Raw genomic sequence first — 12,948 nt, 5'->3', positions numbered from 1 at the left:
TGCCTCACAATGGCTTCTGACTTTCTGGTTCAACAGCAAGGGAAGCATGCACAGAGATGTGGTGTTCCAGGTGTAGGTATTGCTTGAGATGGAGCACCACATGTTCATGTGAAGGACTGCAGCCAGTTGACCAAAGTGAAAGGGAGGCTTGAATTGATCAGACGAAAATCTCTGTGGTATATAGTCAGGATTGGAGGCTGATGGGGAAAATTTATAATCAACTGTGAAGATACAATTGGCTTCATTGTTTAATCTACAAGTTTCAACTACAGGAATGGTTGTCGTAACTGAGTTGTGTCCACAAGAGTGGCCAATAATTTACACAGAGACTGTGGCTGGCTGTCACTGTTCTGTCTGCTTCCTGAAATTCCATTACAAATCCCAAGGCTAGCAGAAATACAGCAGCTAAACTGACTGTGACCTCATCAGAATAATGAGGCATCAATTCCAGATCTCTGTTGCAATGACTGGCTAGACTGAGCTGGATGACTGTCTGTCTAACTCATTCTCCTGGATGTACTATCGTCTAGCTTTGAGTTCTTTCCCATCTTTGACCCTTCTGCTACTACAGTGCGGTAATGTACATGGATGGTCTCTTCCTCATAGCTTTCCATACAGTAATGCAACCTTCTCCAGTTTTAGCATGAGTTTTGTTAAGTTTGTAGGCCACTGAAGTCATACTAAAACTCAAGTTTTCACTGGCAATCCATGATGACAGGGACTCCCTACCATGAGCCCTTCCCATCTCCCCCATCTGTCTCCCTCCCGCCCCTCAAAGCAAAGCATGCAATTGGACTTTGAAGGGAAGTGAAGTACTATAATAGTGAAGGTTCCAAATTGTGTATATACAATCACACAAATAGAGAAAATTTGCTATCGGCCTTCTGGGACATGAACTAGCCATAGTTGTTCAACGATATATGGCACCTGAGTTTTTTGTTTTATTTTTACACCTTAATATTATCAGAACAATTTCCTAACTAATTCTGTCTTTAAACTGCCCAAATGCAAATGTTCTTAAGAACATCTTTCTTTAACAAAAGTTTTATTGTTAGGGCTTGAATAAAATATGCAACTTGTCTGCAGAGGATTGTTTAGATATACTACCTTAACTTCTTAAGTCTGTGCCTTCTTCTGCCCTTGCTGTGCAGTAATTTTTTTATTGAGAGGCCACTATGTGATGTACAAATAAATCTACCAAAAACCTATTCTGAAAATACGTTTGTTAGTTTGGCACTTTTTTTCCCCAGTATCTGCTTTTATTTCATAATTTGTGAAGCCCATGAAAATTTCTAAACACTCCTGTATTATCTCTATGCACCCCAGAAATTCTTCACTTTGTGCTGTCAATGATCCTTCACACACTGTATCGGGACAATATATTACATGAACCATCATCTCCCAAAGTTAGTTTATATTTGTATATATAAAGGCATATTTACTTCTTAGTTTTAAAGCAACATATCTTGCTAAACAACAGCACCTTTTATTACCAATTTCATCTTAGATACTGTGCTGGCTTATTTCATCAAATTCAAGTGCTTCTTCAGAAGCTCAGATCCTGTGTATGCTCTTGTCAGCCTGTAATTTGTCCCATAACATTCCTGAATGTTTTGAAATATTTTTCAGTTGCTGCATGGAAATTACAACACCGTCTTGAAAGAATAGTTTACACCTGGAATCATGTACATTCATTTTCATCATAAATTAAGTAATTTCATTAATATCTTGTCTTGATAATTGAAGTTCCACCCGAAAACATTCTTCTTGCTTTCTGACATACATGGTCTACTTGAACTAAAGACATGAACTTAATTATGGAGCCAACTGAATGAAACAAAAATCATTTCTTTCTGTGTTAGCATTTCTGCTGAGGTTTCACAACATGTTGCAATGAATGCTGTCATGACCTGGTTACATATTTCATATCACAGAGAATGCCAATATATACACCCACACTGCTAAATGGTAGTTTTAAATTTAATGGTTGGTAAAACTGAAGTCAACACTCTCTCTTAGAAGTCAATTGATATTGATGAAATGGTGGGAATGATAATGTGAGCAAAAGACTCACCATAGTCTGTACAATGTCTCATTTGGTGGTCTGTGCAATACCACTCTTCATTACAGCACTAACTGGGCACCTAGCATCTTTCTCGGAAGTACTCCTGATGATCTACCATACAATCAACAGCTTAATGGAACAGTTTATAGATTCAGGAATGCCTGCATCAGTGTCTTTTTGTTCTCTTTTACTGCACAATTGCATTTTGCTCTCACAACCTGAAATGATAGTTTTCACTTTAACCTCTATGAGGAATCACACCTATGTCTGATTTTGGAACAGCATTCTTCACTCTACCAGGAATGGACTGTCTTCTCAGTTGTCCTGAAGACTTGGGAACAGATCATGCTGGTGACAGTCCACATGTTCCTTGCCATTCTTATTTTCAAATACAGCATCTAGTTTGCCTTGTGGCATACCCATCTTGACAACTGTCTTTCAGGGTATGTTCTTCTGGAAGACGTACAAAAACTCGACATTGCACACAGAGCCAAATAACACATTATGCATTAAAACTGCCACAGAAGAGAAAACAATGAGTAAACTGTGCAAGGTAATAGAAAAGACATTAACTGTGGAAGCTCTGTGACAGCACAGAGCTACAGTTAAGAGAGTACGTGATGGTCCAACAATGTTAGAATGACTAGTGCGTTAGTTTCTTGGCAGGAGTAGTTGTCCATGTGCTGCGAATGTGTAGGCAATCATCATGTGCTATAGGTTGCCATCCAAGGTGCCCTTCCCCAAATGACCCACAATACTTGCAAAATTTTGACAAAAAGAAAAAGATGAGTCAAACTACAAAGTGAAGACTAGACTTTAATTTGCTGAAAGGGCAAATGAAGAAAGCAAAGGGAGCAATCTGATTCAGAAAGAATAGCTAGGTCTATAATTAACAATTTAACATTGTGTTCAACATAGTCTCAGATGAGAGTGGGCAGTGGGACACTACTTTGGGGGCTTTGAATAGGATCTTGGGTAGGATATCCCTCACCATGAGGAGAGGTAGTTGAAGTTCTATTGAAGGATATATCTGAGCTTTTCAATGCCAGGGTGATGCTGGGAAATCAGAGGAGTGCTAGTCAGTGGATGGTTAACAGTTTTGTTGATGTCAGAGGAGGAAATGGCACAAGAGATCTGTTTATGGTGGGCTGGATAAGATATTGTCTCTCAATAAAGGCTCTGGCAAACTTATCAGTATATTTTGACAATTTCTGCTTTCCATTGCAGATGTGGGATCCACAGGAGGTGAGCTTGCAAGGAAGAGACTTTTTAACATGGAATGGGTGACAGCTGTCAAAGTGGAGATGCTGCTGATGGCTGGTGCCCTTGATACAAACAGATATCTTTATGGAGCCATCTGAAAAGAGTAGATCAATATCTAGGAAGGTGGTTCACTGAATTGAGAAGGACCAGATGAAGTGGATTTGGATGTAGGTGTTATTATTATGGAAGAAAGAGCAAAGATTGTTCTTGCCATGAGTCCAGATCATGAAAATGTCATCAATGAAGGGTGTAGGGGTTTACGTGTTAACTGAACAGGAAGGCTTCCTCCACATGCCATGCAAGTAGCCATGGCAGTACCACAAATCTGTTTACAGATTTGGTCTTCGAAAATGAAGTAATTGTGGATCAGGATGTGATTGGCTGAAATATTAGGACAGAGATGGTGGGTTTGGTGTCAAGAGGACATAGCCATGGTGACAAAGCCTTGGGCATGGGGGATGTTGGTGTGGACAGGAGCATAATGACCAACAATGTGATAATGGTATACGAACTGTGGAAAGGCAGTGAATGAAATGAGAGGTGTCTTGAATGTAGAATGGGATGTTATGAACAATAGTTTGATGAACAAAGGCAAAGATTCATTCCACGGGAACATTGTACACAGCCACAATGGGATGATAAGTGGGGAGACTTGTGGGTTGGGTTTGTGGAGTAGGTGAAAGACAGGAGTGTGGGAGGGGCGGGCGGGGGGGGGGGGGGGGGGGGGATTCTAGCACGGGGAGGGAGATGGATTTAGGTGTCAGATTTTGGGATGGACCTAACCTTGGGGAGTTGCTGGAGATCACAGACTTGTGCAAGGGATCATGGTCATAAGGTTTGGATGCAAAGGTGTCAGGAAGTTGGCAGAGACCATCAGTCACATAGTTACTATGGTTTATGACCACTAGTGCAGCCTTTATCTGTGAGAAGGATGATAAGGTCTGGATTGGTTTTGAGGTTATGGATGGCTGTGTTTCATAGGAGCGATGTTGGACTCACTGGGGAGGGATTTAGGAAAGGAAGGTGAGGTCAGGTTAGAAGTATGGAATTTCTTAAAAGCCTTCCAGGGGATGTGTGGGTGGAAAGGGAGGAGGATCATGGTTGGAACGATTTTAAGCAAGGTTCCGTGTGTGGTTTCAGTTGGCTCTTGTCAGTTGGGTGCTTGGTAAAGAAATGTTTCCACTATAAAGAATAAGTAAAGGAAAGAAGGTCTTTTACATATCCAGCATGACTGAACTCAGGTTTTCAGCTAAAGATGAGGCCTTTATAAAGTACTGAGTCTTCAGCAGGGGTCAGTGTTTTGACAGGAAGGTTAGCAACAGTGTTATGGGATGGATGTTCAGGAGCAGTGTGTTTCATGGAGGGTGGAAGAAGTTTTGAGGGATGTGGAAGGCATAGTAAGTCAGCAGGGCATGGTCCGGGAGGTATGACGGGTTGCTCTATCCTCTGAATTCCTTTCTTTTTATTGTCCATCCACTGAGGCACCTGTTGACAGACTACCTCGCACTATACCACTACGCCCACCTCTCACCACCTCCATTTCCCCAAGAACTGCAATCAATAACCAATAATCAGTTTCACCACAGCTGTGGGAGTATGTGTTTGGTGTCTTCTGTGTGAGCTCCAGTACTTTTGCTAGAAAAAGAACAAGAGCCGGAAAGCTAGTGTGATTACCATTTTCTGTTACATGTGTCTGTGCACTGCCCATCAGTTCACTATAGGTCAGTGGTTGCCTTTCCCTTGTTTGATGAGCTGTGTGATAATTTTGTGAAGAGGCTCATTCTATAGAGCAAACTGGTGTACAGGTGGAGAATACTTGAGAATGGTATTTGCTTTTGGCCCTCTACTCACATACTTGTCCTATAATTGTCAAGAGCAGGGACATTATTATATTTAAGATGAATCTTCTGGAGACACATATATGGCTCTCACCTATGCCTCCAAATGAATTCTTAATCCACTAATATTCCACTGGAGTATGGGAGTCATTTACTGCTGAGGTTTGTCTTCTTCTGTCCCTCTATCTTCCTGCCAAGGCTGTAAGTGTACAGTATTCACAGCATTTAAGGTCAGACTGGTTGGTTCCCTCTGGCAGACATAATTCACTGCTTTTGCAGATGAGCCCCCCTCACATTTGCCTGACAGCCCTAGCAGAGTATGTTTAGAGGGTATGAGAGTCCCCTCCTTTATGTTTCTAGGTACTGGTTTGCCATTATTCTTTCTGTAGTGACAGTGGTGGCACAGAACACTTTGGTACACTAACTGTTAGAAGTTTCACAAGTTTTTATTGGATTGTTTAGGGTGCTGTCAGAGCTTGCCACAGCTAACCTGGTGGCCAATGGAGTAGAAACAATGACAATACAGTGCAAAGGTAAGAACATGCCTCTGTGTTTGTGATACTATCTCATGTATATGGCTGCAACAGCTTATGTTACAGCCACAAAGGCACAAACTTTCACCAGAGGGATTGCAAAGCTCACAGAGCATTAGGAAAATGCTCAATTGTTGATTGAAATTACAACAGTGCAAGTCTCATTGTCACTGAATAACAGATAGCCACCTCCTCCCCCCACCCCCACTCTTCCTTGACCACTCATATATATAAATTTTCAACAGCTCTTGTACTAAGGTAGTACAAGGGCTGTTAAAAATTTACATTTTATTAGCGTATTTTTAACGGGGCTCTTAGTTCAGAAAATCCTCTTCATATTGCAACAGTTTGGAACATTGCATCAGAAAAACTCTTCAAGGAGAACACTGCTCCTGTTCATTTTCTTGTATCTCAGAACAGCAGATGTTCTATGGATTTTACTTACGCGGTTGTCATCAGTGGTGAACCGTGTGAGACCTCTGCAGCTCTGCACCAGCTGAATGCCTGGCATGAGCCATCATGGATTCCACACGGTTGGCTGTTTCACGCAAAGCATCAGAAATTTCTGGCAGATCAGGCAGGTCAAGAGTAATGTGTGCCGATAAGCGTTTGTATACAGATGAGGGCTCTTTTTTGTTTCTGTTAAAAAGAAGTAAGACAGTGAATATAAATTCCTTTTCAATTAGAGAGAGAGAGATATCAGAGTGTAGTTGCCAATGTCTTGTTAGTCAAGATTAACAAAGTAACAACAACCAAATCAGACATTTCAACAATTTCACATGAACAAACAAATGGGTTGCAATGGCATAGAACATTAATACACTTCCACATATTTCACTTTACAAAGAATATATGTTAATATGAATGCATATTTTCAGCACGCACACACACACACACACACACACACACACACACACACACACACACACACACTACTATCTCCTAAGAAATACAGGCATCATTTATATCATGGTGTGGCTTACTGAGAACACATTTTAAAACTGTTCACATGTTGGCACTTTTAATAACTCATTGTTATATGAGCAGTCAATTTCAATACTAACAAAGATCCTAAATGTGTCTGCAGAGCAGAGATGCAACTGGGTGGCACTTTGTCCATATACCTCACCAGCTTACCTGACTCCTTAATAGTGGACTGCATCCAGAGAATGCCATGCTGAACCATGCAGTCCAATAATGACTCATCTCTTCTGCAGTCCAACTGTCACACAGAAGACTTTACTTTGATCTCTGCAATTATCACACATTTTCTCTAGGCAGGAAGCCTTATGTGGAGTCCACAGGAACTGGAGATATAGTTTGAGGAGAATTAATGGCTATAGTGTTAAAATCTGATACTGACAGTTATAGCAAGGCTGTCCAAGGATGCAATGAAGCAACAGTTGGTTGACATAGTGATATCCTGTTTCTGATTGTGGAATTAGTAGTCACCGTCATCATCTTCAGTCCAAAGACTTGTCTGACGCAGTTCTCCATGCTACTCTATCCTGTGCAAGCCTCTACATCTCTGAGTAACTACTGCAGGAATAGATTAGTACAAATAGTCTAATTACAATCAAATCTCCATTCCCTAAGATAGACGCTAACTATCCTGCAAATGCAGGTTTTAGCCTGTTTGTGAAAATATTTAATGAAGAATCAAAGATTGTACCACAGTCCATGAGTACCACTCCTGTATGGACTGCAAACCAAGGTAAGACTGATTAAAGTGCACATATAGAGATTCAAACATTCTACCTGCACAGGAACAGGAAGAAACTGTAGGACAGTGTGAGGTAGTCAAACAGGAAGATTTTAGGACTGGCTGGCAGCCATGGTAGAGGATTATGGGAGTAAGGAACTTGACCCTGGGAGTGTAGACAGTTCGAAGTTTTAGCAGGCATGGAGCATCGGTAAAGTGTGCAACTTGTATTTGCTGTAAAGCCATATTACAAAATATCAGATAGTTTTTTTGGAGCTCAGCATGGTTTCTGTTGAGAGTTTTGTTTACCCCCATGGGCTCCCATGCCATCTTCCAATGCTATCTGTTTTTAGTTGTGAAACTTTGAAGTCACGGGTAGTAGTACAAAAACAAGCCAGTCCTAGAGAATGATGATCATGTATACGAAGGTTTATGATGAAGTTCACAAAAATCAGCAAGACAGCACAACACAGAACTTGGTCTCAGCAACCTATCAGTGAGATGGATTACAAAGAATGCTCTTCACTACCATCCATGAAAGATGAAGGTTGTGCAAGTACTCCTATTTCAAGACTACAATAACAGCATACATTTTTGGCAAGTAATGTTAAATGTCGACAAAGAAAAGGAACAGAGAGTTCACAACTTATGGATGAATGATGAAGCTCATTTCCACTTTAGTTGTTTTGACAACTAGCAGAACTTTCAAATACTGGTGTGAGGAAAACCTGCACCATTCTCTTGAAACCCCCCTCCAGTCATGAAAAGTAACAATAAGGAACAGTTTTGCATACAGCACCCTACTTTTTTTGAAGACGGACATGTTAACATGGTTACGTTGAACTCTACCCATTACGTTGACATGCTAGTTACATTTTCTCTGCCTAAACTCAGTGCTTACGATTCAGGTGAAGTTCCTTTCAACAGGATGGTGCACCAAGCTATACCACTGCAGTGTCAGTAGATTTTCTTAGACTCACATGTACTGGAATCTCATCAGCAGATGTGATGATGTTCCTTGGCCTCATCATTCACCAGATTTATAATCTATTTGGTGTTACCCCAATTCCAAAGTTTTTCCAGTTTTTCAGGAAAAACATCCAAGAATCAGAGAAGATTTGAAGGAGTCAATTCAAAATAAACAACTGTCTGCTGGATGTGCTAGGCCAATGTCATACGTGGATTCACACTCAGATTCCGACAGTATGTGGGAAACCAAGGACATCATCTGAGTGATACCACATTCAAAATACAACTTTCTAGGTACACTATTAATTTCCACTCTTGTACCAGCATACCAAATACATGTCAAACAAATAAAAGATTTAAATTTCCAGCTTGAGAGACTTTTTTTTAAAGTCTTCCCCCTTTGTTGCCACACCCTGTGCATGTGATACAATTTTAAGCTCTACTGCCACGCACTTCACAGTTGTGAATGTGGATGGCAGATGTAAATGAGGATAATATAATAGAAGCAGAAAAAAGTTATTGCCTAATGACATAATATTAAACATTACACATAAATGTTGACACTGTAGTCTTTTCTTGTAAGATTCAACAACTATTTATTGCATTTGATTGGAGTAATCACATTATGGAATCAGTAAAACTGTGTCCTTTGATAAGTTCTATCCTTTATTGCCTTTATGGGATCAGGAAACTTAATGTACAATCTAATACTCAACATGTTCACAACGTTCTTGTGTGATGGTCTTATTTACTCTTAGTACGTGTAAGGTACTGCATATTCTTGTGCAGTATGGGTAGAAAATGTAAAGCGACAACCATTTTACAAATTAATGACCTCTGAATGGGATTGTGTGGTGACCGTTTCAGTGCACACACATCACTCTCTGAACACTGGGAGGTTATTTGATACTGTGGATTGCTTGTAGCTGGTTAGCACAGCTTGTTTTGGTGTGAAGCATTCCATATGTATTTGCTTAACACATTCATTTGTCAGGGTAGCAACTACATAGTTGATAGGCTTCTCAAAACAGATAAAGCAGATGTTAGCTGAGTAGGATAAACAACTGTAAAGATTGAGGAGAGGAAGGGGCGGGGGACAAAGAATGAACTATGGTACAGAAGAAGAAAAGACCTATTTCCATAGATTTCAAGGCAGAAACAAGAACATATAATGCAAAAAGAAAGTGCTTTTCTGCTTTAATATAGAGGAGGAGCTGGCTAATGAAGCCAGCAGGAAGGTAAACAGTTTGAGGAAATCTTAGAATCGAAATTCAATATCTGGCACAATAAGGAGATCTGGACAGTCATTCAGTTGGCATTCACATCTCTGAAGAAAGAAAGCAAGACACACAGACTGAAGTGTATCTGGCACAATAAGGAGATCTGGACAGTCATTCAGTTGGCATTCACATCTCTGAAGAAAGAGAGCAAGACACACAGACTGAAGTGTTATAAATATTGCTGGTAGCACAGTTGTTACCCTTTCCACCTGAGCAACTACAGGAAAAAAATTGTATTTTAACATTTAAATATATTTATGATAATTACAATTCAATATATCCATTGGACACGTGAAGTAATGTGTCTTTCATTTGAGGCAAACCTCTGCAGTGTCACACAACTCCACCATTTAGCCAACAACTAGTGACTGTGAAAAGATGGCAGTTATATTATCAAGATTTTCTTAACTATTACGGTACAAATAATGTTTTTATAGTCATTAACTCTGCAATATGATATAAAGCAGAAAATTAGTATTTGCTTGCCTGTTGAAAGATGTAAGAAGATCCCTGTGTCAATTGTTGAAGAGCCATTTCAAATAACGCACATGACAGACAGCCAAAAACAAGAAACCAAACTTTAGGCACGAAAATATTCCAAGTGACTTCATTAGTTGCTTATGTGAGCCCAAGCATGGCTGCAAAATTAGACCAAATAATACATCATGGATACAGAAGCTTACAAGTGTCAGTCATAATACATGTGGAGGAGAAGGAGATTTGTGTTTAACGTCCTGTCGACAACAAGGTCATTAGAGACAGAGCACAAGCTCGATTGGGGAAGGAAATCGGCCGTGCCCTTTCAAAGGATCCATCCTGGCATTTGTCTGAAACGATTTAGGGAAATTACAGAAAACCTAAATCAGGATGGCCGGAGATGGGTTTGAACTGTCATCCTCCCGAATGTGAGTCCAGTGAGCTAACCACTGCGGCACCTTGCTCGATAACATGTGTTAGAAACTTTCTCTAAAATATGCACTGCCACTGAACCAAATCTAAAATGTGTGAAAATTATTATTCGTATGTTTTGGTACTGTCCAACATTTCGTTTTGGTGCCAATGCATAAAATTATACAGCAGCTAATGATTTCAGTGACTCTCAGAAAATTCCCAGAAAACCAGCATTTAGTCAAACTGTAGCCTGCGATGACAGGAACCAATTAAAATTTTGCAATATTTAAGACATTTTCCACAATCATAGTATTATTGATCATCATTGTCATTGTCACCACCACCACCACCACCACCACCAGAATTTTCTGTAGTTCATGCCAGAATATGACAATATCAAATAGGAAACATTTTCCTGGTGTTCCGTAAATTATCAATTCGATCATGGACCAGCTTTTTGTTTTGTAGGTCATCAGCAGGTGATAACATCACAATGATAAATGGCATGTGACTCACATAGATATTATTGATACAGGTGATACATAAAATGAGATACAGAGCATTTGCCAAGGAAAGTATTACATTTCACATTACACAGAAATTATTACATTTTACAAAGATGGAAAAATGAAGTTTTCTTTGGGACTTCTTAGATTTAACATCAGATGAAAACAAAGTTAAATTTACAGTTGTAACCTGACATTTGCTAAATGAAACCAAATTTAATGGGTGGAGGTGAAGATTCTGTTAGGTCCATTTAAAACTAAGCTGCCATTCTGTGTCAAATGTTTAACAACTTCAAGTATTTATGGTAGTGCCATCATTCTGTTTTTCTTAATAGTAGGTAAAATTTCACAACCCGCATCATATGGACCATTTTGTGTAAAAAGAGCTTCCACTGAAGTTGAATCCATTTTTTCCAAATTTTCTCTTTCTCTCATGTTCTGCTACCTTAACTGCTACAGCTCTGCCTAACTGACCGACATGTACTTTTGCGGTGTTTGCATGTGATTTTACTCTATGCTAAAAGTATAATTTTGTCTTTACTACTGAATAATAATTTAGATATGCTGCTGCCATTGTAAAATGCATGTATGCAATAGTGGGACTAACTCTTTAGGGCTGTTATCTGACATTTTGCCAACATACAGAATGGTGCACCAGGTCTTTTAACTACTGACTGGCTCCTGTTGGCCAGTATACAAAAGTGGTGTGCTCTTACATATTTTATTTTCCAGAATATTATCAATCACATCAGAGCTAGAATCATTAGTGAAAGTAATAAACTTGACAGTCTGTGATTCTGTTTGAAAGGAAGGTTTAGGTAATGTAACTGATATGCACCATACAATGGAAAACTGCTGCACGTTTATGGCAGGAGTGGTGGGAGCTTCCAGGAATTACAGTACATGTTTTTCTTTAAATGCTAAATAAGTGTTTCTTTGAGCTAACAACAACATGGAAAGGATAGATTTCTATTCACCACATGGGAGAGGCACAATGAAAAGAATGCTAGCAATATTTAAGCTTTCGGACAAAGTTCTTCCACAGAAATTGAATCCTCACACATTCACACAACAAAAACTCACATACACAAAGATACTGTCTGCAGCTGCTACACCCTGACTGTGACTGCTTCTAAGCTAATACCTATAGACACAGCCCATAATTTGGAGTAAAAGGTCACGAAGTAAAATTATCATTTGCACAATATTGAGACTCCTATGGGCTGTAATTGTGACTAGGATATCTACAAGTTTGTTACAAGACAGCAGCATCACTGACTGGGCAGAAGGTGACATTTTGATTTGTATAGATCTGCTTCTCATTTTATCTACTGAGGAGCCTCTGCTACAGTTGTCTTTGAATTGTCTTATGAAGAATAATGGTTTAATGTTAAGGAAGTGGTCTCTTCTGGTTCAGATCAAGTAATGTGGTTGGTACATATCTCCTTGTTTGTTCAACTGTTTTCCTCCCGTGATTTACCTAAGGCAGCAAATACCTTGGTATTATACCTCTGAATTTTATCAAACTGATAAGTCAGGTGATACTGATGGGGTGTATGACCACCCATTTCAGGCAGTTTGAGTCTCTTCACTGGGCACGGTTCAGCTCAGTACCATGTATTACAACTGGAGTCAGCCCGTGGACACCACACTGCCACAGCAAAGGATGTCTCACAGGATAACCCTTGCAAGGAGTACCTATATTTAAAATATTATGAGCACATACTGCTATGAGTTACGTGTAGCTGACAGTTCTGATCATTGTTTGGTTTGGGGGCTAAAAATGCGATTTACCTAAATTGCTCCAAACAAATTCTGGAATGGTCCGTTTGAAAGGGCATGGCTGATTTCCTTCCCAACCTTAACACAATCCGAGCTTATACTCCGTCTCTAATAACCTC

At 39.7% G+C, this 12,948-nt stretch overlaps 1 protein-coding gene across 2 annotated transcripts in view; it reads right to left on the bottom strand.

Moving 5' to 3' along the window:
* LOC124615413 (BLOC-1-related complex subunit 8 homolog) overlaps positions 1–12,948 on the bottom strand; it is a 129,978-nt gene that overhangs the window by 34,988 nt on the left and 82,042 nt on the right. For both annotated transcript variants that reach the window (XR_006979787.1, XM_047143280.1), the window contains exon 4: positions 6,145–6,338. Coding sequence is in view for 1 of the 2 variants with exons in the window: in XM_047143280.1 (XP_046999236.1) it covers positions 6,155–6,338 (184 nt within the window). In the remaining variant the exon portion in view is untranslated. The remainder of the gene's footprint in view (positions 1–6,144; positions 6,339–12,948) is intronic.

The sequence above is a fragment of the Schistocerca americana genome, chromosome 5 (genome assembly GCF_021461395.2).
Source record: "Schistocerca americana isolate TAMUIC-IGC-003095 chromosome 5, iqSchAmer2.1, whole genome shotgun sequence".
Lineage (NCBI taxonomy): Eukaryota > Metazoa > Arthropoda > Insecta > Orthoptera > Acrididae > Schistocerca > Schistocerca americana.
The sequence above is the reverse complement of the archived record's forward strand: the minus strand, read 5'-3'. Positions and strand labels throughout refer to the sequence as shown.